This window comes from Notolepis coatsorum (assembly GCF_963971535.1).
Source record: "Notolepis coatsorum genome assembly, chromosome: 15".
NCBI lineage: Eukaryota > Metazoa > Chordata > Actinopteri > Aulopiformes > Paralepididae > Notolepis > Notolepis coatsorum.
The window spans coordinates 11084917-11110483 of record NC_140179.1 but is presented as its reverse complement, the minus strand read 5'-3'; the positions used below and the strand labels follow the sequence as shown (position 1 = coordinate 11110483).

General features: G+C 44.6%; 1 protein-coding gene across 1 annotated transcript in view; it reads right to left on the bottom strand.

The window, feature by feature from the left end:
- LOC311241665 (matrix metalloproteinase-15-like) overlaps positions 1-25567 on the bottom strand; it is a gene marked incomplete at its 3' end in the record, with an annotated part of 68051 nt that overhangs the window by 13864 nt on the left and 28620 nt on the right. The window contains exons 2-4 of the mRNA XM_084330541.1: positions 12661-12809; positions 9086-9208; positions 6272-6579 (exon numbers count right to left, since the gene is read on the bottom strand). Coding sequence (XP_084186667.1) covers positions 6272-6579; positions 9086-9208; positions 12661-12797 — 568 coding nt within the window. The 5' untranslated portion in view covers positions 12798-12809. The remainder of the gene's footprint in view (positions 1-6271; positions 6580-9085; positions 9209-12660; positions 12810-25567) is intronic.

Sequence of the window (25567 nt, the reverse complement as noted above, 5' to 3'; positions counted from 1 at the left end):
GCTATTGGCCGATGGCTCTGGGGGTTTGAAGCTATTGGCCGATGGTTCTGTGGGTTTGAAGGAGTTTGGCGAGTAGAGAATGGTTTCCAGAGTGGCTTTTCAAAACGCTGTGCGTCACAGAGTTTTAATCGAAAAGGCACGACACCACAACCGAGTGAGTCAAACAGTGAATAAAATGCGTCACATTCCTTAAAGGAACACTCAAACAGTTTTGGAAATACTACTATATCTATATCTGTGCATACTCTACTCATACTAGTTACGCTGCTGGACAGTATGACTACTTTGCCGATATCACAAAGTCTGCCACGATACGATACGATTCGATTCAGGTGCCTGCGATCGATATGAGACGATATTATATACCCATTTAACACAATCAGTAACATGTCATTTAGATCAACTCAAAAAAGGCAACGGAAATATCATTTGACATTTTATTTTTGAGCTCTTCCACACTTTTAAAGGAAAAACAATCTATTGTTTTTAATACAAATATACCTCCTGTTCACTGTAAAGTGCCACGTTTTGATATATTGAGCTTTTAAAAAAAATTGGAACTCACAAAACCAACCTAAAACCCCCTTCCTCTCCCCAAACCGTTCCTGCAATTGTTTTATGTTGCATGATGATCATGAATACATTTATTATGTATTGTATTTTTTATGTTTAAATATCAACATTATCTGTCCATCCTCAGTACACTTACTATAAATATACTATACTTCATCTGGTCTTTCCAAACGCACACGCACACACAGAGAGAAAGGGAGAATACCTGCCCCCCCCCTCCTTCCCAGTCCCCACTCTGCGTTCTCTCTGTCTATCGCTCTCAACAGGGTTAGCTTGTTGTTAGCTTACGCTAACGTAATGTTAATTTCGGTCTTTAACATGATGTGGGCATAAAGGAATGGCGAGGATTGCAAAGCATGTTAGATGCATTTGACCCGTTGCGGAAATAAAACGGCAGGGATTTGTTTTGGGTCGCAAAATAGGCACACTAGCCTTGCTCTGTTTCAGACGCTACTGCTGTGTGCTGTTGAGCCGAGCGGATACGACTCCACGGGATTTTCAAAATAAGAGTATCGCAATATGAATCGATCCTATTGGATGATTGATAATAGATCGATATATCGATCTGGATCGATGTATCGTCCCACCCCTAACTACTACCATAGTGTCTTTACACCTGTATCACTGTACATAACATACTAGAACTCTGTACATACATCTCATTAGCACTATTACTCAGTAGTACTCATTTGTATATTTTATACCCAGTTTAACCACCTGTACATTGTATATTGCTGTTGCACTTTACTGTTACATTTGCACTCTGGTTGAATGCCAAAATGATTTCCATTGTACTGTGCTGTATGATGACAATACATTTTAATCAAATCTAATCTAATGTAATTTAATCTCTGTGCGTCTAGTACAGAGCAGCGGTGGCCTAAAGGTTAGAGAAGCGGGTTTGTGACCGGAAGGTCGCCAGTTCGATCCCCCGGACCGGCAGGAAAAATCTGGGCTGGGGAAGTGAATTAATAACTCTCTCCTATCCCCTTAACACCAACCGCTGAAGTGTCCTTGAGCAAGGCACTTAACCCCCAACTGCTCCAGTGGAGTCGCTCAGTGGCCAACAGTGTCAGACTGTGGTTGTACTGGGCGGCTCCCAGGTGTGAATGGAACAGTGGCGAATCCTCCTGGAAGCCAAGGGAAGCCAGGCTTCCCCATTAAAATATGAATATGAAAAATAAAAATAATATATTTTTTTATATAGTTTACAACAATAATAAAAAATCATAATTTTTCATCTCTGTATTATAATTTTTTATTTTTTTTTCTCCCTCTCCTCACTCTCTCTAACACTGTCAGACTCACTGAGGCAGGCTGGCAGTCACTCTGTGCTCAGTCACTGCAGCTTCAGTCAGGCAGAATATAGAACGGAGGGCAGAGGGGAGGTGTCTTTTTCAGGCTTCCACCATGTGATTCATGGTTGTGGAGTCCAGAACCAATTATTAGCCAATAAGATTCGAGCTTAATAAAGCAGTTCCCACACCTTAAAACAGGGCCGTTTGACAGCGAAGCACTATAGCGTCTTCAAATTTGCCGCTCCGGAGGCGGGCCAGTCCAGAACGTTTCCATCGATTGACCAATCAAATCACATTAAAAGCTAAACGTGACGACGTCATGGTCTCGGTGAAACTGGGTTGGGGAAAATATACACGCCTCGTGGCCACGTTCGAATCAAAACAACAATACGAGGGAACCCCTGGAGATAGCTAGCTAACGTTATGTGAGTTATGTCTAAACAAACAGCATTGTTTGATTGATTGAAATTCGGATTCCTCTCTCGGATTAATTCATTGAGGAGACCTGAAATTCGCTCAGCTTCTACAATGGTGAGTAATAATAACTTTTCATAAGTGATGCCGCTGTGTGTGTGTGTGTGGAGCCATACTGTATATTCTGCTGTGTCATATCATACTGTGTTATTGTGTTGATGGGGCGGCGCCGACTCGCCGAGTCATACTGTACTGGTCTGCTTGTGTTTGATGGGCCGAGCCACAGGCTACTGTATATGTATGTTCTGCCATGTCAGCAATATCTTGCAAGACGCTGAGAAACGCTCCGACGGCGACATCAGGCCATCTCTCTCTCTCTCTCTCTCTCTCTCTCTCTCTCTCTCTCTCTCTCTCTCTCTCTCTCTCTGATTCATAATCAAACCAGACCTCCTGCAGGCAACCACTGTGTGTGTGTATATATATTTGTGTTGTGTGTGTAATATTCAGAAAGAGAGGGAGAGAGAGCGAGGGAGGGAGAAATATATTATATATAATATTTGCCTTAAATATGAACACATTTTATAATTTTTTTTTTATTGATAATTTTTTTTTTATATAATTTTCTTTTTTCGCATCCTCTGTTATTTTACCCACGCGACGCCACTGGAATGGAACTGTGTGAATGTGAAGCAGGGCGTTCCTGAAAAAGAGCATCAGCTCAGCGAACCTACCCTGGGTAAATAAAGGTTAATAAAAAAAAAAATAATAATACAGAGAGGGAGAGAGAGAGATTTGGCTGCACGCTAGCCTAGCTTAGCAATAACTGGAAGCATGGGGAAACCGTTAGCCTAGCTCTGTCAAGGATGAAGAAATACAGCTTCCAGCAACTCAGTTCTTATTTACCCGCTGTATCGTGTGTATTTACTTGGTGTTCTGGGGCTCCTCTCAGCCCCAGGCTGTAAGGCCGGCTCAGCCTTCCTTCTTGCCTGCTCAGCTTCTAAAACCCATAGTACCTCCTCTCAAAAGTCTGGTTCAAATAGATAATGGTTCTGTATCTTGGTCTGTGCAGAGGTAATCAACCTCCTCCTCTCTTACAAAGTCGGCCATGATTAGTCGTTCTTCTGTAGGTTAGCTAGTCACCTTGGTCCTGTTGATGGAAGTTACAACGAAGGCTTTTGAGAACGCTTCAAAAACTACAATGTATCAAGAATCAAGAATCAAGAGGTTTATTTGTCACATAGATACCACCGCAATTTGAGACCCACATTGGAGCGTGGAGCAAAACGCAGTGTTGGATGTCTAATTTCCCCAACCCCACCAACTACATACAATATCCATATATCAATAACAGGAGGCCAAGAGAGGATTACCTCTATAATGACCTCTATAATGACCTTACAGACTCTATAATGACCTCTATAATGACCTTACAGACTCTATAATGACCTCTATAATGACCTCTATAATGACCTCTATAATGACCTTACAGACTCTATAATGACCTCTATAATGACCTCTATAATGACCTCTATAATGACCTCTATAATGACCTTACAGACTCTATAATGACCTCTATAATGACCTCTATAATGACCTCTATAATGACCTTACAGACTCTATAATGACCTCTATAATGACCTCTATAATGACCTCTATAATGACCTTATATACTCTATAATGACCTCTATAATGACCTCTATAATGACCTCTATAATGACCTTACAGACTCTATAATGACCTCTATAATGACCTCTATAATGACCTCTATAATGACCTTACAGACTCTATAATGACCTTACAGGGCTCTACAGGACAGTAACACGGAGTAACAATGGAGCCAGTCTGCTGATGTACTGATGAGGAACTCCTCTCACTGAGGCAGCTGTTCTGCCTTCTGTCCTGCAGTCCCCCCCCCCCCCCCACACACACACACAGACACACGCACGCACACACACACACACACACGCACAGACACACACACAGGGGCACACACACGCGCGCGCGCGCACGCACACACACAGGGGCACACACACACACTCACACACATGCACGCACACACACAGGGGCACACACACACACACACACACACACGCACACACAGGGACACACACACAGGGACAGGCACACGCACGCACACACACACACACACACACACACACACACACAGACACACAGGGGCACACACACGCGCGCGCGCGCGCGCACACACACAGGGGCACACACACACACTCACACACATGCACGCACACACACAGGGGCACACACACACACACACACACGCACACACAGGGACACACACACAGACACAGGCACACGCACGCACACACACACACACACACACACACACACACACACACACACACACACAGACACAGACACACACACAGACACAGGCACACGCACGCACACACACACACACACACACACACACACACACACACACACACACACACACACACACACACACACACAGACACACACACAGGGACACACACAAAATGCCCCATAGCTCTCCTCCTTTTCTTTTGTGGGCCCCTATCAATGTCCTTCTCTGCATCTTATCCAAATAGCCATTGTATTATAAAACCAGGGACAAGCGCCTCTCTCTATCTGCCATGGCATGCATCCTCCCTAATCCCTCCCTCTCTGCTACATCACACAGGAGGTAGAGCTGTCGTCTAGTCATCTCAAGGTTGTCTTGAGTATGGAGATATTCATACTGGGAGGGTGACGTGTTTAGAACAATGATGGAATTGTTCTGAATCAAGAAGTAGAATTTCTTTATTTAAAGTGTAACTAATTGTCGGAAATTGGTTTTAAACCATAAATATTGGATCAGATTTTTTTTCTATAGAAAACAGCATTTAAAAGTGAATTGTATCCTTTTAAAATAAAATGCCCTTTTAAAATGAAAAATTGTGCTTGGAAAAGTACTTGAAAGTCAGTGAATTTCATTTTGCAATGTCTGTGGGAACCCTGAGTATAGACTTAGATCACCAGTTTGGGGTATAATCCATATTCCATCATAATATAATAAATGATATAAAATGGCTCTGCTTTCACACGCACACACACACACACACACACACACGCACACACACACACACACGCACACGCACACGCACACGCACACACACACACACACACACACACAGCTGAGGGAGGGAGGGGTGGCGCTTGCTGCCAGCATATTGGAACAGCACAAGAACACCTGGTTATCACCTCATAAACTCTGTCACACACACACACACACACACACACACACACACTGCTCTCCTCAGTGAAGCTGGACCCATTAACCATGCTCACTAGAAGGTCTGTGGCTTCCTGCCCTGTTATCTACCCCATCAGAGACACTCAGGAGAGGGCTCACACACCTGGTGCTGACAAGTACAACCATGTAAACTACTTAGCAGCATCACAGGGGGAGTGGGGGTTCAGTGTATTGATCAAGCCCTACAGCCCTGTAACAACCCCAACCCACTCCCCCCTCCTTCCGTAAATGGTGCTGCCTATGACGGCTGCCAGTCTGTTTGCGGTGGTGAATATGCATATGTTTGTCTCAAGGCTCTGTACCATTATTACTATCTAAAATGTAATAATTGTGGAATATTACTGTAATGAGCTGTATGTGTATGATCCAAGCGTCCTATGATCCTCATAGGAGCATAACAGAAAAAAGCATTCCATGTGAAGGTATTCTGTATCTTTGCATGTCAACTAATAAAGAAACTTGAAACTTGAAACTTGAAGGGCACCTCAATTCCAGTTGCTGAAGGAGGGGAGAGCAATACTCACCCCAAATGTTCCCAGTTAAACTCTACTCTACTCTACTCTACTCTACTCTACTCCACTCCACTCCACTCCACTCCACTCCACTCCACTCCACTCCACTCAACTCAATGTAAAGACAACCCAAATCAAGGTATTTTTTGGCATACAAAAGCCTCTGCATGTATCACACCAACACCTCCATCACCTCCTACCTTGTAGATTCTCGTTGCCGAGGGTCCAGGGTTCATCAGAGTCGAAGTGCGTGTCCCCCCCCATGCCGGGGCCGGGGAAGTAGGCGTGGGCGAGGAAGCCCCCCTCCCCGTCGAACGGAGAGCTGTCGCCGTGGAAACCAGAGGCAAAGAAGATCATGATGTCGGGTTCCTTGCGGCGGCCATATTTGATCTCTTGGTAGGGGATTTCGTCAAAGGTCAGCGGGGTGACCGACTCCCAGACTTTGAAGGCCCGTCGGATAGCCTCGTAGGAATTATACTCCCCGATCTTAGGAGTGTAGTTCTGGATACTAGAGTTGGAGGAGAGGGAAAGGAGAAGATCTTTCAGAAATATATTTTATATTTGAGTTCAGTTGTAACAGGGGTAGTTCAAAATGTCTAAATATAGCTTGTCAAACAGAATAATAATTGTTGGTTTCAGATCAAACGACTGCAACCAAATACAAAACACATACAGATGTTGGCGGTTTTCTACATAGGGAGGTGTTGCAGAGGTTTGAAAAGAAACAAAGCTAGTTTCCCACCGGCAGGTGAGGTTGATATAAGGCTCTAGTTTACTACCTGCAGGTGAGGTTGATATGAGCCTCTAGTTTACTACCTGCAGGTGAGGTTGATATGAGCCTCTAGTTTACTACCTGCAGGTGAGGTTGATATAAGGCTCTAGTTTCCCACCTGCAGGTGAGGTTGATATGAGGCTCTAGTTTCCCACCTGCAGGTGAGGTTGATATGAGCCTCTAGTTTACTACCTGCAGGTGAGGTTGATATGAGCCTCTAGTTTACTACCTGCAGGTGAGGTTAATATAAGCCTCTAGTTTACTACCTGCAGGCGAGGTTGATATGAGCCTCTAGTTTACTACCTGCAGGTGAGGTTAATATGAGCCTCTAGTTTACTACCTGCAGGTGAGGTTGATATGAGCCTCTAGTTTACTACCTGCAGGTGATGTTGATATAAGGCTCTAGTTTAATACCTGCAGGTGAGGTTGATATGAGCCTCTAGTTTACTACCTGCAGGTGATGTTGATATAAGGCTCTAGTTTAATACCTGTAGGTGAGGTTGATATGAGGCTCTAGTTTCCCACCTGCAGGTGAGGTTGATATAAGGCTCTAGTTTACTACCTGCAGGTGAGGTTGATATAAGCCTCTAGTTTACTACCTGCAGGTGAGGTTGATATGAGCCTCTAGTTTACTACCTGCAGGTGAGGTTGATATGAGCCTCTAGTTTCCCACCTGCAGGTGAGGTTGATATGAGCCTCTAGTTTACTAGCTGCAGGTGAGATTGATATGAGGCTCTAGTTTCCCACCTGCAGGTGAGGTTGATATGAGCCTCTAGTTTCCCACCTGCAGGTGAGGTTGATATGAGCCTCTAGTTTACTACCTGCAAGTGAGGTTGATATGAGCCTCTAGTTTACTAGCTGCAGGTGAGGTTGATATGAGCCTCTAGTTTACTACCTGCAAGTGAGGTTGATATGAGCCTCTAGTTTACTACCTGCAGGTGAGATTGATATGAGCCTCTAGTTTACTACCTGCAAGTGAGGTTGATATGAGCCTCTAGTTTACTAGCTGCAGGTGAGGTTAATATGAGCCTCTAGTTTACTACCTGCAGGTGAGGTTGATATGAGCCTCTAGTTTACTACCTGCAGGTGAGGTTGATATGAGCCTCTAGTTTACTACCTGCATGTGAGGTTGATATGAGGCTCTAGTTTACTACCTGCAGGTGAGGTTGATATGAGCCTCTAGTTTCCCACCTGCAGGTGAGGTTGATATGAGGCTCTAGTTTACTACCTGCAGGTCAGGTTGATATGAGCCTCTAGTCTAGTTTACTACCTGCAGGTGAGGTTGATATGAGCCTCTAGTTTACTAGGCTACCAGAATTCGATAGTCAGGTTTTTCGGGTTTGTGTGAATGCGCGTCGAACTCGGTCCGCGGACCAAACACACAAACTCTGGTCCGACCAAAAACATAGGTCTCGGTTCGCTTCATCAGACCAAACGCGGACCAAATATAGGAAGTGCTTATTATTACCACTGCGCGCGGCATTCACTGCAAAACAAGCACACTGAATCTATCTCTCTATCTATCTATCTATCTATCTATCTATCTATCTATCTATCTATCTATCTATCTATCTATCTATATATCTAACTGTGCATCTTGGGTAGAAGGAAGAAAAAACGCGGCTTATTATATTATTACCGAGGCACGCGGCATTCACTGCAAAACAAGCACACTGTACACATATGGGCAGAAGACCAAATAAAACAGCTACTTGTGGGCACTCATAAAAACAACGCGGTGTACAAGTTGTTTAGCGAGAGGATGGTGGTAATGGGCTTCAATAGAACAATGGATCAATGTCACGTCAAAATAAAAAACTCTACCTCCGCTGATCTGGAGGGCTCGCAGTCCACACACACAGACACACAGGCTCGCAGCCACACACACACATTTCCACTCTCTATTGTCCAATAGACGAGCGCCATTTTCGACCGCGTGACATTGTTCAGAAAGTTTTGGTGCGCCTGACAAATTGCTGTGTGAATGCAGACGAACCAAATGATGAATGCAACAATGTTGCAACTTCACCACCAGAACCGCACCGAGTCCACCAAAACTATATGTGAAAGCACCCTAACACGTATATATACGTGGTTGGCCGTTTAAGGATGGCGCCCAATAACGTATATATGCGTGGTTGGCCACGAATGTGTTAACATGGGAGTGAAAGTGAAGCGCTGGTCGCCCGCCCGCCTTCGTGTGCGGCTGGTGTGTCTGCGCTGTGAGGCTCTAGTTTCCCACCTGTAGGTCAGGTGGCTCTTGTTCCACTTGTGTCCGGTGAGCGCGTAGCGTTTCCGCCGCACGTTGGTCTTGATCTGACCTCCAAACTTATCCGGAACACCACAGCGGGGTTTCCTCATGGCTCTGCAGGAGGGAGGGGGAGGGGGGGTAGAGGAGGGAGGAGGGAGGGGGGGTAGAGGAGGGAGGAGGGATGGCGGAGGGAGGAGGGAGGGGGGTAGAGGAGGGAGGAGGGAGGAGGGTAGAGGAGGGAGGAGGGAGGGGGGTAGAGGAGGGAGGAGGGTAGATGAGGGAGGAGGGAGGAGGGTAGAGGAGGGAGGGAGGGTAGAGGAGGGAGGAGGGATTAGTCAGAACCTTCTAAGCAGCCACCATGCTCTCTAATATCCCTTTTACACCGGCCAGGCTCCGTGCTGGAGCCGGTTCCCGAACGTAATCTCGCACCGGCCGGCGCGTTCAGACCGGGATTAATTGGTTCAGAACGTGACAAATCGGTGCTCAGCTGGCACCGGAAAATAGTTGTTTTTTCCTCGCGAACCGTGACATCATCAGTGGGCGTGTCATATTCTAGGCTGTGAAGACGAGTAGTAGCGAGTCAGCGCACGAGCGCACACACAAAAGAATACACGCACACACACGCTGTATACGTTTGAAATGAATCGTTCCAGCAAAGTAGATCTATTCTATTATTCGAATGACTTGTTTTAATGGGTATCATATAGTAGTAAGTCCTACTGTAGAACATGACATATTAGCATGACATCTGATTTATTAATGCCAATAATGGTGTAACGTGTAAATGATGGATTAGTCAGTAGTAATTCATGACGGCCCGTTTAGCTCAACTGGTTAGTGCGCTGCCTGTGGAGCCTATGGTGCCAGGTTCAAATCTTGGTTACTTTTTTCCCCCATAAAAATCCGTTCATAAAGGAGTGATTAGGAGCGATTTTGGTAAACTGTGGAGAGAAAAAAGCTCTCCAGTAAACCTTTTCCTCATTGACTTCAATTCATTCGGCGGTTTTTTCTCTTCCTGTTTTCGCTCTTGACTTTTCACATAGATCTTAACTGGCAATGGCCCGGCCCCGGGCTCTCTTGAGGACCATTTGCCCACCGGCGCGACGTGCCACTTTGCCGACCTCTAGCTGCTCGGGTCTGCATTTTTCTTTAATACAATGGGCCTCATGCATGAAGCGATATAAGAACAGATTTCGTTCTTAACTAACATTTCCTCTTACTTTGTTCTTACCTGGGATTCAGCAAAGTTTTCTTATTGTTGCTTTTTTCTCAGACAAGAACAAATTATAAGAGTGGTCGAGAGCACTCTTACCGAAATAAGAAATTCTTACCCCAAAAAAAAGAAATAAAAAAAGCCTACCATTGGTTAATTGCCCCCAAATACGACTTTAAAAATACAGAACTTTTCAATAATAATAATTATTATTATTATAACTATTTGCGTGCGTTCTGTCTGAAATGGATTATATATTGCTGTTAGAACAGTTATGCTCTGGCCGCCCAGGCCATTGATTGATTGAATATTTTATTAACAGATTGCAGAATGGGTACAATACAGTACAGCTCAATACATACAATTGTTAAGGGGAGGCAGACCAGAGAAAGACTTTCGTCTTCTTTACATCAGGGTAGGGCTGGGCGATATGGCAAAAAATCATATCGCGATAATGATATGACAATGTTATCATATTTCTCGATATCGATAATTATCGAAATTGGTATAAGTAAAAAAAAAGATTTTATTTCATTTTTTATTAAACAACAGATGTATGTTTATTTTGCAGCAATTCTTTGTCGTTGCCGCCATCTTTAGTGTTACATCCCCTCACACTCCAGTTCTCAGGCTGCAGCTGGTTTAAAAGCTAAAGTAAACCGGCTTCTCTGCTGGCTGTGGCTCCAGGGGAATTGAACAGTTCTGGCTCTGCTAGTTTATTTTCGATCTTTTGGCGCTTTTTCGGTGGACAAACCACTGCACATGTGCACCGTGACTTGTGACTGGAGTCTAGCTCTGCTAGCACACATAGCCTACTGTGTACAGGCGGTTTCAAACTGCATATTAAATTAGAAAGCAAACAAAATAAATGGACAAGAGAAAAATAAATCTCTATTTGGTCAGTATTGTCATTTGGACAAGCAAAGCCATTACTTTAAGTTGCAGGCAAGAAAGACAAGTTGGTCCACTGTCTCTGGTTTTAAAACTGCCCTGTTGCAGGCCAAAAAATAAATAAAAAGAAAATGTTTCGATATTCGATATCGATTATTAAAATATATCGCGATATTTATCGTTATCGTTATATCGCCCAGCCCTACATCAGGGTCCCCCATTTTCAATTCATCATAACATATATGACATACACAACATACAGATATATATCATGACGTTTATGACATGACATACAGATATGCAGTACTGTATACGTGGCATAGAACGCATATTTAGAGATCGTCTATATCAGTGGTTCCCAAACTTCTGTTTTATGCGGACCACTAGATTGTTATCAAGAACATTTGCGGACCACCTCGTATGCAAACAGTAAAACATAAATAAACGTCTGACTTAAACCCAGTAATACACAAGACCCTCTTCTTGGACCAAGTAGGTTTCGTCGATAATCCAATGTAGTTACCCAATCAATCAATCAAGACCCGCGTCGCGGGCATTGCGTTCCGTTCTCAGAATGGATTTGAGAGAGATGTGTCATCCAGTTTGACTTGGAGCATGCACTGTACTATGCGCACTGCCAGTCATCAGGCTATATACTATATACAGTATGCAGAGATATTCAGACTCTAGATCTATTTGCAGAGCCAGATGAGTGGCATCCTGTGCGATTGGCTCTTGACAACGCACAGTCGTTCAGTATTGACAAAGCCTACAGTACTTTGCTGGAACGATTCATTTTGCACGTACTGTATACAGTACGTGTGTATGCACGCACTGCAGGAGGTGGCCAGAAGCGCGCAACTAGCCAACTACTATTATATTACTATATTAATACAGTATATATTCCACTATATAGCTATAGGTGCTGTATGATGACAATACATTTGATTCCTATCTAATTTTGATCCATCGCAAAGCGCCCCAGCGCTTGAATACGGCCGGGGGATCCGATGCAGACCCACGGCTCTCGTATTATAATGAGCCCGCGAGGCGTGTCTCTGTATGCAAATGACTTGCGCGAGAGCGCATCCAGTTTAGAATGAGTGGGATTCACCATTCAAAAAACCTGGGTAAGAACAGATTTGGACTAGGAACGTTTTCTTTTCTTCTTTTTTACCAGAATCGCTCCTAATCAATCATTTATGAACAGGTTTTTATGAAATTTGGACATGTACTGCATAAGCCTTCAATACTATTATTACCATTACATATCTACCTCATGTTTGCATTTTTGCCTTTTGTACTTTGGTTTTGTATATTTTATATTATAGTGTTTTAGTCTTCATTTTTATGAAGTATAATCTCAGGGGGCTCATACAGAACCAAGCATCTCACTGTAATCTACATGTACTTTACTATGTGACAAAATAAAACAAAACTTTAACTTGAAAAAGGACCATACCGGATGGTTTGTGGGTCCATGTGTCCCGTCACCTCCAGACCGTAGAACCTCTGCATGTCGGTGACGGCGCCGGAGAGGATCTCGGCCGAGCGCATGGTGGACATCTGTCTGCTGGCCTGCGGCAGGTAACCATACATCCTGAGCCACGACTGGGGAGAAACAGAGGAGGCAGCGCTCAGAGAACCGTACATCCTGAGAGAAACGGAGGAGGATCAGAGAACCGTAGGCGACAGTGGTTCAGGAGATAGAGCGGTCGTCTGATAATCCAGAGGTTCCCGGTTGGATTCCTGCTGCCACCTGGGCAAAGTGTCCTTGAGCAAGACACTTTAACCCCTAACTGCTCCCGATGAGCAGCTTGGCACCTTGCATGGCGTCGGTGTGTGAATGTGTGAGTGAGCGGGTGAATGTGAGGATTGTGAAGCACTTTGAATAGAAGCTGTTATATATAAATGCACCGTTCACCATCCAGGGCCAAGTCACAGATTCATCTTTTGTTCCACAGACCTACTAAGCGCTATTGACGTATCCGATACCTATACTGACACTAATCCGATACCTATACCGACACTAATCCGATACCTATACCGACACTAATCCGATACCTATACCGACACTAATCCGATACCTATACTGACACTAATCCGATACCTATACCGACACTAATCCGATACCTATACCGACACTAATCCGATACCTATACCGACACTAATCCGATACCTATACCGACACTAATCCTATACTGACACTAATCCGATACCTATACCGACACTAATCCGATACCTATACCGACACTAATCCGATACCTATACCGACACTAATCCGATACCTATACCGACACTAATCCGATACCTATACCGACACTAATCCGATACCTATACCGACACTAATCCGATACCTATGCCGACACTAATCCGATACAATTATTTTCCCTTTTTTTAATCTACTTTTTCTCCCCCCTTTTTTCTGTATTTTTCTCTCCCATCCCAATTTAGTCGTTATGCCAATTCCCTTCCTGGTCGTTGCACGCATTTCCCCCCCACTTGCCGGCCTAGGGAGGGTTGATAGATACTATCACATGTCTCCTCCGATACATGTGGAGTCAGCCAGCCGCTTTTTTTCACCTGACAGCGAGGACTCTCACCGGGGGAGCGTAACGCGTGGGAGGCTCACACTACTTCCCCCAGATCACTCCCTCGCTGAGCAGGCGCCCCGACCGACCTGTAGGAGTCGCTGTTTACAACGACCAGGATACACACCCCACCGGCTTCCCACCCGCTAACTCTGCCAATTGTGTTAGTAGGGACGACTGACCAAGCCGGAGGTACCGCTGACAGCTGGATTCGATACCAGTGTCTCTGCGGTGGTAGGCAGGCGCGTAGTCCGCTGCGCTACCCAGCCACTCCAATTATTTTCCTTTTAAACTACTGCTAGGCTGATGCACTCTGCTTAGAATAGCCATCTAAAAAAAACTTGTGTTCAAACTGTGAAACAAACACCCGGAAGAGATACATAGCAGCTCAGCATGACTGAGTTATGCAATACTGCTGCTTGACTTTCTTTTGTCAAACTCTTTCACGCACAGAACAACTTTCAGCAGGATGTTGTGAATGGCCTTCAGCATTCAAACATTCACATTCGGCATGTTGCTCTCAAAGTGTAGCTACAAGCATTTACAGGCTGTTTGTCAATGGATCGTATTGGATTCCAACTCATCTGATCCAGTGTGTTTGGCTGCATCGGCTGATCGGATCTCTACGCTTCCTGAGTTTAGTTCCATGGCTCTTTTTGAAACTATACAAATGGAGGCAAAACACAAACACAATAACAGGTCTTCTAGATGGTTTCTGTGGAATTGCGTTGCTAGGGAACAACTTGACCCTAAACGTACTTCCTGTCAGCTGGTGATGACACCGCGGCTCCTATTGCAACAGGAAGTAAACACGGGGGCCATTTTGAATGTCTATGTTGTCACGTTTAAACCATCTACAGCTTCTCCATCGATGGCAAATAGGAAGATAATTGTTAATAGCGTGATAAAACAAGGTTTATTTGAATGTAAGACCTCAACAACAACAATACAAGTCTATAGAGTCACTGTCTGCAGAGCCACAAGTGTGTGGTCTGTCTGAGTTAGCTCAGTGTGAGGCCTGCTGTCTGAGTTAGCTCAGTGTGAGGCCTGTCTGAGTTAGCTCAGTGTGAGGCCTGTCTGAGTTAGCTCAGTGTGAGGCCTGTCTGAGTTAGTTCAGTGTGTGGCCTGTCTGAGTGTTAGCTCAGTGTGAGGCCTGTCTGAGTTAGCTCAGTGTGTGGTCTGTCTGAGTTAGTTCAGTGTGTGGCCTGTCTGAGTGTTAGCTCAGTGTGAGGCCTGTCTGAGTTAGTTCAGTGTGTGGTCTGTCTGAGTTAGCTCAGTGTGAGGTCTGTCTGAGTTAGCTCAGTGTGAGGCCTGTCTGAGTTAGCTCAGTGTGAGGCCTGTCTGAGTTAGCTCAGTGTGAGGCCTGTCTGAGTTAGCTCAGTGTGAGGCCTGTCTGAGTTAGCTCAGTGTGAGGCCTGTCTGAGTTAGCTCAGTGTGAGGCCTGTCTGAGTTAGCTCAGTGTGTGGTCTGTCTGAGTTAGCTCAGTGTGTAAACTTGGAGAGGAGAGGGAGGGTTCTGTGGGGAGGGAGAGGAGAGAGGTGTGGGGGATGGGGAGAGAGGAGGGAGGGAGAGAGGTGTGGGGGGTGGGGAGAGAGAGAGGAGTGAGGGAGGGAGGAGGACGGGAGAGAGAGAGGAGTGAGGGAGGGAGGGAGAGAGAGAAAGAGAGGAGTGAAGGAGGGGGAGAGAGAGAGGTGTGAGGGAGGAGGAGAGGGGGAGAGAGAGGAGTGAGGGAGGGGTAGGGAGAGAGTGGTGTGAGGGATGGAGAGAGGGAGATAGAGAGGAGTGAGGGAGGGAGAGAGAGAGAGGGAGAGAGATGAGGGAGGGGGAGAGAGAGAGATGAGTGAAGGTGGGAGAGAGGGAGAGGGAGAGGAGGGAGGGAGGGGGAGAGAGAGATAAAGGAGTGAAGGAGGGGGAGAGAGAGGAGTGAGAGAGGGGGAGAGAGAGGGAGAGAGAGGAGTGAAGGAGGGAGAGAGGGAGAGAGAGGGAGAGAGGTGTGAAGGAGGGGGAGAGAGAGAGGGAGAGAGAGAGGGAGGGAGAGGGAGAGAGAGGAGTGAAGGAGGGAGAGAGAGAGAGGAGTGAAGGAGGGGGAGAGAGAGAGAGGAGTGAAGGAGGGGGAGAGAGAGAGGAGTGAAGGAGGGAGAGAGAGAGCAGGAGAGGTGTGCGGGAGGGAGAGAGAGAGGTGTGAGGGAGAGGGAGGGAGAGGTGTGAGGGAGGGGGAGAGAGAGAGAGAGAGGAGTGAAGGAGGGAGAGAGGGAGAGAGGGGAGTGAGGGAGGGAGGGGGAGAGAGAGAAAGGAGATAATAAGGGGAGAGTGGGGCAAGGGTGAGGTAACAATGTATAATAATAATAATAATATAATAATAATAATAATAATAATAATAATAATAATAATAATAATAATAATAATAATAATAATAATAATAATAATAATAATAATAATAATAATAATAATAATAATAATAATAATAACTTTATTAGCACTTTTCAATACAGAAGTTGCAGTTCAAAGTGCTTCACAACAGTAAGAAATACAGGCATAAATGAGCATAAAAAAGATAGAGAGGTAGCAAGTTAACACTATGGTCGCCAAAAATGCCGTAAGACGTCTTTCCCCGCCATGCTCATTCTGCCAAAGACGCCGTACCACGTCTTTGATATCAATATTTCAAAAATCTGTGATCGAAATCATATTTCTCCCCCAGAGACTTGAGATCTACTCTTGATCCCCTCTCAACTCGGTTCAAGAGCGCCATCTGGTGGCCGATCGGCTGATCGCCCAGAGCGGAAACAGTAAATGGAAGCTGGTGCTCATTTCAATTCGGTCCGATCACTCGGTAATAGTCCCAGGACTCGAGCTAGACACAACGGATAGCAATCCGTTACCAATAACTCGATAAACAACATGATTTGGACGTATATACTATTATACAACCTGGAAATGGATCGCATATTTCTACATCCCATAATAGGAATATTTCTGTTCCACGCTCATCGCCCAACGCTATGAGGAAGCTACGGTAAGATTCAGCGTTTTTTTTAACGTGTTCGATACTAACTGCTCTAATGATCATATCACCCACACTAGATGAATCATCTAACGTTGGCCACGGAATTATAAACGACCCCCCCCCCCATCCGGTCAACATCAGATGATCAGTAGTAACTTCTAGAAGCACGTCCATTTGAGTTTTTTTATCTCGCGCAGATTGCTATCAAACTGTATTTGATCATCAATATAATGCATTTGGGGCTATAAATCACATTCTGGAGAAAGCTGCAGAAAACGATAAAAACATACTTATACTTTAGACCGTATTTTAGTATGAATATGTGAATGAAAAAGTATAACGTTGCTACACCCTGAACAATAGATACTTGACGTTGAATGGGCCATAGTAATGTCAATTTAGCAATACAATTTAAAAAGTTATAGCCCTGCAAAGAAGGTAAACATCCCCAGGCATAGACAAATAGAGCTGGCGGAGGATGGTATATTAAGAATATAAGCCTGGCGACCAAAGTGTTAAGGTAAATCACAGTGTTTCACATTAGGATCTAGCATCCCAATAGGCCTCTCTGTTTACAGTTTCATTCAGTAATACAAATAATAAAAATAGTTTAAAATGATTCCGTTTAAAAATAGTCTAAAAATTATAAAATAGAACGGACATACAACAGGGTATTTAACATACAACAGAGCAGTGCATCAGTAAGAAGTAAAACGTGTGATAAAATAGTTAAATTTTGAATTACAACAGAGCAGTGCTCTTAAAATTACAGTGCATAGGAGGTAGTGAGATAAAATGTGCATAGAACCAACACATGAATTTGATAGGAAGTGTATAAAAGTAGGTAGGGTAAGAATAGTGCAAGTAATATACAATTTGTGTCAGGATATCCCTGATGTTTCATTTAAATGCCTGAGCAAAGAGATAGGTTTTAAGCTGTGTTTTGAAGATGTCTAGTGAGTTGGCTTCCCTGATGTTTTGGGGTAGTTTGTTCCACAGTTTTGGGGCATAGTTGATAAAGGCTGCAATACCGATCCACTTTTGACTGTTTCTGGGAGCCTCTAGTAGTCCAGTAGCTGAAGATCAAAGTGTTCTTGCTGGCCTGTAATTTATTAGAGTGTTGGCAATGTAGCTAGGTCCCTGTCCATTTAGAGCTTTGTATCTAAGGAGAAGGACCTTGAAGTCAATTCTAAATGTTACAGGAAGCCAGTGTAGAGCAGCTAAGACTGGACTAATGTGCTCTCTCCTTTTGGTTCTAGTTAGAAGTCAGGCTGCAGAGTTCTAGATTAGCTGAAGCCTCTCTGTGGTTTTCTTAGGGAGACCTGTGAAAAGTGCATTACAGTAGTCTAACCGGCTAGTTATATAGATGTATAGAACGCACAAGATGTTTGTATGGTTGGGCAACTAATAATCTAACATAGAATAATATATATAAATATACATGACATGAGTGTAGGTAATGATCAATATGTTTATTATACTCCATTTCTGTATGGGTAGTTTGATGGAGAAGCAGGAGAAGAAGGAGAAGGAGAAGGAGAAGAAGAAGAAGAAGAAGAAGAAGAAGAAGAAGAAGAAGAAGAAGAAGAAGAAGAAGAAGAAGAAGAAGAAGAAGAAGAAGAAGAAGAAGAAGAAGAAGAAGAAGAAGAAGAAGAAGAAGAAGAAGGAGTGAGGAAGACAGACCCACCACAAATGCATCTCCCAAACTGATACAAGGGGGGGGGGGGGGGTGAAGGAGAGGAAGGAAGCAGGGGGGGGGGGGGGGGGGGGTCGGGGGTGAGAGACTGGGGCAGAGTTGGCTGGATACACGATACAATCACAGATGAGCGAAAGTCTGTCGCACCTGTTAGAAAGAAACCTAATACTACACACACACACACACACACACACAAACTCACATGTGAAAGGTTACATACACACATAGCTACATAGACATACACACATGCACAGCTGCTGCACACACACACACACACCCACGCATTGAGTAATCAGTATAGATAGCATAGTATACATGGCGGCCCACTGAACTGCTTAAGTGTGTGTGTGTGTGTGTGTGTGTGTGTGTGTGTGTGTGTGTGTGTGTGTGTGTGTGTGTGTGTGTGTGTGTGTGTGTGTGTGTGTGTGTGTGTGTGTGTGCGTGCGTGCGTGCGTGCGTGCATGCGTGTGTGTGTGTGTGTGTGTGCGTCTGTGTGTGCATTCCCTCTGCGTTCCCACACCCTTATTTTCTACTCAACACAACACTAGAACTCTATTGAGTGTTTATCCACCCTGTTCTTAAACACATGTGCATCAGAGCATCAGAGCAAGGATCCAATTCCAGAGGGACATTCGGGATTGTAACGTCCTCTGTTTCACAGAAACTTGGCTGAGTCCAGATGTCCCGAATCACGCAATAGAACCGGCAGACCACTTCTTCGTTCTCCGCAAAGACCGGACGGCAGAAGAGTCACTAAAGACGAGAGGAGGCGGCATTGCCTTCATGATAAACAAGGAGTGGTGCGATTTAGGCAACACAAAGGAACTGTCTAACCACTGCTCCCCAGACCTGGAGTTTATCACGATAAAATGTCGACCCTTCTTCCTCCCAAGAGAGTTAACGTCCATCATCCTCATCGGAGTATACATTCCACCACACGCGAACACTGGGGTCGCACTTTCAAAACTTCACGACGAGGTAAACAAACTCCAGGCAGCTAATGTTGACGCTGCCATTTTGGTCTTGGGGGATTTCAACAGCGCGCGTCTTAAAAAGGTGCTGCCGAATTTCTATCAGCATGTGACCTGTCCCACCAGAGGCGAGAACATATTAGACCATGTATACTCGCAATTTAAGAATGGGTACAAGTCACAGGCTCTTAGTCCATTCGGTAAAAGCGATCACGCCGCCATTTTTCTTTTGCCAAAGTACAAACAGAGTCTCAAGCGAACGCCGGTGGTCTCGCGAGAGGTTAAGCGTTGGGCCGTGACGTCAGTGGAGTCACTCCAAGCAGTGCTGGGAAGCACAGAATGGAGTGTATTCCGTGATAACACAGCCAATATTAACGAATACACCGAAACGGTGATTGACTATGTCTGTACTCAGGTAGAAGTAATAATCCCCTCCACCAAAATTAATATCTACCCAAATCAAAAGCCCTGGGTAGACAAATCCGTCCGTGAGGCTCTGAAAGTGCGCACATCAGCATACAACACCGGGCTGGTGACAGGCAACATGGAAGAACACAAGATGGCAAGATACAACGTCAGGAGAGCAGTAATAGAGGCAAAACGGCGTTACAGGGATAAAGTTGAACTTCAGTTTGAACAGGCTGACTCTAGAGGCATGTGGCAGGGCCTCAGAACAATGACAGACTACAAAGGAACCCCCCTCAAACTGAACAGTGACATCTCCTTAGCAAATGATCTCAACTCCTTCTATGCGAGGTTTGAGGCTGTGAATAACAACACCAGCCTACAAACCACGGCAATGGGGGGGGGGGGGGTCTGCTGATGGAGACTCAGTGTTCAGGGTAACAGAGCATGAGGTGAGACGGATCTTTAAAAAAGTGGATATCAGGAAGGCAGCAGGACCGGACGGCATCCCCGGCCGCGTCCTAAAAGTCTGTGCCGACCAACTGGCCCCGGTATTCACTGACATCTTCAACCTGTCCTTGGAACAGGCCGTCATCCCCACCTGTCTGAAGAAGTCCACCATCATCCCTGTACCCAAAAAATCTACGCCCGCTTGCCTCAACGACTACCGCCCTGTAGCCCTCACCTCCATAGCCATGAAGTGCTTTGAGAAGCTAGTGAAGGGCTACATCTGTTCCTCCCTCCCCATCAACCTGGACCCTCTGCAATTTGCATATCGCCCCAACAGGTCCACGGAGGACGCCATAGCCCATGTGCTGCACACAGCAGCATCACATCTGGACAAGAAGCAGGGGAACTATGTGAGAATGCTGTTCATCGACTACAGCTCAGCATTCAATACCATAGTCCCCTCCAAACTCATAGCCAAGCTCAGGGACCTGGGCTTGAACTATGACCTGTGCCAGTGGGTCCTGGACTTCCTGACGGGCAGACCCCAGGTGGTAAGAGCCGGCAACTGCACCTCCTCATCCATCACGCTCAACATAGGGGCCCCCCAGGGCTGTGTTCTGAGCCCCCTCCTCTACTCCCTGTACACACATGACTGCGTAGCACAGCGGAACAACAACACCATCATCAAATTTGCTGATGACACAGTAGTGGTGGGCCTGATCTCTGCCAACGACGAAAGGGCCTACCTGGAAGAGGTAGAGAACCTGTCACAGTGGTGTCAGGAGAACTGCCTCTCCCTGAACGTCAGCAAAACAAAAGAGATGATTGTGGACTTCAGGAGGTCGGGGGTCAAGGACTACAGCCCCCTCAGCATCGACGGGGCACCAGTTGAGAGAGTGAACAGTTTCAAGTACCTCGGAGCCCACATATCCGAGGACTTGACATGGACCACACACATTGACAGTGTTGTGAAGAAGGCACGACAACGCCTCTACTTCCTCAGGCGCCTAAGGAAGTTCCAAGTCAGTCAGAAGATCCTTAGGAACTTCTACTCATGTACAATAGAGAGCATCCTGACCGGCAACATCACCTCCTGGTTTGGGAATAGCACTGCACAAGACCGTAGCAGACTACAAAGAGTGACACGTTCAGCCGAACGCACAATTAGAGGGGGGCTTCCCACCCTCCAGAACATTTACAACAAGCGGTGCAAGGGGAAGGCTAAGAGAATTATTAAGGACTCGAGCCACCCGAACAACTGCCTCTTTGAACTGCTGCCGTCAGGCAAGCGATACCGGAGTCTTATGGCGAGCACAGAAAGACTCAGAAGGAGCTTCTATCCCCAGGCCATCAGGCTGCTAAACGAACAATAATCGCTAAACGAACAATAATCACTATGCAACAACCATCAAATGCACACAGCACACACACCCACACGCACACACTCACTCAAACAAACAACACACTGCAGCACCCACTCTCCACACTTTAGATCACACAAACACACTTACACTTTATATTTATTGATAAAGGATTTGCACTACAACTCGTACACCTACTGTGAATTGTACCTAAACTGCACCTCGTCCATTTATGCCTTGCACTATATAGTATTGTATATTAGTACACTGCACAGTATTGTATATTGTATGGTAACTACGTCTACGAACATTGTACATATGTCTAAACTGAACACTGTGACCTCTTTTTTTACTTCTAATTTTTACTATGTTTTTATTTCATACTTATCTTGTCATGCACAGTCTCTGGAGCGCAACAGTAAGAAGCATTTTGTACAAAAGTATTCTGTACTTCTGTATGACAACTATTAAAGAAACTTGAAACTTGAACTTGAAACATGGTGTTTTACACAAGAACACACTATCAAGGATGTGATCACAGGGCTCTACGCTAACCTTTTTCCCAAGGAGCACATGTGCTCCTAAATGAAAAAATTTAGGAGCACAAAGAAATTTAGGAGCACACAAAAATATTTAGGAGCACAGTGAAAATATTTCAAGTAACAGAGTTTTTTTTATATATTTTTTAATAAATGTATATTTGTACTGTGCGTGCATGTGAAAACGGGAACGGGACACACATCTGTGCAATAGAATAGCACATACCACCAAAGTCACTGGTCCACTGTGCAGACCAGGCTGCAGAACAAATTAGTGGGGGGGCATAAAATGTTCTCGGGGGGGCACAATGGTTTTTCAACACAGGTTCCCTTTTATACGTTTCAGCTGGGACAGCGGCGCTGTGGCTTGCTTGGCGCTGCCCACGGTGCTGAACTAAACAGCAGAGAGGCAATTGAAAAATCTAATATATCTTAAGAACATTCACTTATACAAAAACAGACTGAACGGATATATATAACAGACCTGCTGGGGCAGCGGACTGAGAGCAGGGGACACAAACAGGCTGAATAAGATGGTCAGGAAGGCCAGTAGCGTGGTTGGGGTGGAGCTGGACTCTAGCGAGGGTGGCGGAGAGGAGGAACCTTGCTAAGCTCCAGGCCATCAGGGAAAACCCCTCCCACCCACTATACACAGACTTGGCTGACAGGAGGAGCATGTTCAGTGCCAGGCTCACACTACCTAAATGCAGCACTGAACGGCACAGGAAGTCCTTCATTCCGACAGCCATCAGACTATACAATGCATCACTGTGCCTCACTGCATCACTGAGCACAGGGTGACAGTTACCATCTTCCTGGACTCTTACTTTTTAAACAGCACTGTGCAATATTACACCTACTGTAGACTTCAGTATATTCTTACTGTATTTATTTACTGTATCTTTTATTATATTTGTATTCAATTTCATTTTATTATATTCTTAGGCCATTTGTTTTGTTATTCTTATTTGTGGCTTGTTCTGTCTAAATGTTTAATGTTGAGTGATTTGCAGTGTCAAATTTCCCTCAGGATAATACATTTCTATTCTATTCTATATCTTTGAAAAGTCTCCATTTATTCAACACTTCTGAATTCACTGACAAACTGAACTGAACTGACAAAAATAAGGTGCATAAAAAAGCAAACAAAATTCCTCCACAGGCTACTCACCATCATTAGTAGAGCGGCAAGCGGCGTTTGGGGACAGAGTGAAATCTTCTTAAAATACTGCCCCTCCACTCATTCCTGAACTTTTTTGTTAAGTCCTTCTCAAATGCCAACTGAATTAAATTGGCCTTGCGTCGATGAAGCATACTAAGGCGATGTTCTGTAAAGACGTTCTTGAGGGTAGAAAACGAATTCTAGTGCCGTGCTAGCTTCAGTGGTGTTGTTGTTGACATCAGTGCCCACTAGGGCTGTCCCCGACTAAGGATTTGGATAGTCGACTTTGATTGGCAAAAAAAATAAATATTTTTTTTTATTTTTTTACCAGGGCGGGCACAGCTGACTCAGTGGGCGGGCCCGGCCCCCAAATGCCCGCCCATGCCACCGGGTCTGCCACTGTGTGCGTGTGTGTGTATCTGCGTGTGCAAACAGGAATGGGACACAGACATTTGAACTATTAAGTGATTAATGCCTACTGTGGCAAAGTTGTAGCCAACAACTAGGCCTAATAAAAAAGGCAGTGACATTGAACAAAAAGGAGAGGGGACTGTAAGGTGCCTTTTCGGTATACTACCTTTGCTAAAACTGTGTTCTCTGTTAAAGGTGGTAACTACTGGAATAGCCTACCAGTTGTGATTAGAGAGACCATGTTCAAGACCCATCTTAAACTGCATCTTAAGGCAAACCAGAACTGTGATAATTTTTTATCTGATTTAGTTTATGTAACTTGTTTCTTGATTTTATTGTTGTTTTTATCATTGATTGTCACCATGCTTTACCCTAAGCAGGCTATTTATTTATTGAAAGAGTTTTGCTGTCTCCTGGTGTAAATTAGCTCTTGCTACAACCCTGCATGTTTACATTTTGTATTTTGTACTTGATGTTCATTAACATGTGCTGTCCCTATCAAATTAAACTACTGCTACAAAAGTAACAGTCACTTAACTTTAGCTTTTGCCCCTTTTATGCATACAATGCCTATGTTTTGGCTAGTGTTGCTCTTCTAGAAAAATAATCCTTTCAGGGTTGCCTATTGAAATACTGTACACCTCCAGTACAGAAACATTGTTTATGAGTTTGCGTGTCAGGTAGACCATTGATTGACAGTCGATTCTGCCAATTACGTCACACCGCCTGCACCCACCTCTGCTGTTGATAACGCTAGCCAAGTTAGCATACACACACGCACAGTGGGCCAGTGACTTTGGTGTAGGGGTGTAACAATGCATCGCAATGCATCGATCCTAAGGGGAAAATTCAACTGCATCGATTTGAAAATGTTTAATGTGTACACAGTGTTATGTTATTGTCATGTCCGTTACAGCCAACACAACGACATACGCTACTGCATCAACGTTATGATTAACAAAGCAAGGCATTCGTTTTGTTGCATTAACGTTATATTACTATTGCTATCGATAAATCTAGGTGTTCTAAAATCTATTGCTATTGGTAAGACTAGAATAAGTTACTGTCTCGGAAAACTCTCCCATATCGCAATGGCGGACTTTCAGGAAGTAAAAAATCAAATGAGAGATTCCGATTGGTCATTTCCTTTTTTTTTTTTTTAAACCAGTCACGTCACTCTACTGTGATTGGACCGTTGGCTTGAGTGCAATGTGGGACTTGTAGTTTTTGAACGATTATCAGCGGAGAGAAAAAAGCACGAGAAATCAATTATGGCTGTACCTATACCTTAATATATATATAGTGCTGTCAAACGATTAAAATATTTAACTCGATTAATCGCATGATTGTCCATAGTTAACTCGCGATTAATCACAAATTAATCTCATTTTTATTTTTTTTACCTTAAACGGATCTTTTTCAAGTTCCAAGTTTTAATACTCTTATCAACATGCGAGTCAACAAATGCTTGCTTAGTTGCTTTATGCAGCCATTTAACACAAAAGGATGACCCATTGCAAATTTGCATCAAATTCAAAACAGAGTGATGCACAAAATAACTTAAAAGAAAATAATAATTTAAAACAATGAATAAAGTGTGCATGAAATAATAGGGGAAAGAAAACGTTAGGAACTTGTTACATTCACCCACACAAGGGCTGAGTAATCACACCCCCCCCTCTCTCTCTCACACTCACACTCTCCCAGCTAGGGATGCCCCCCGGACCCCGGTTTTAAACGGGAACCGGTACTATATTAGAAAATACCGGAGTATTT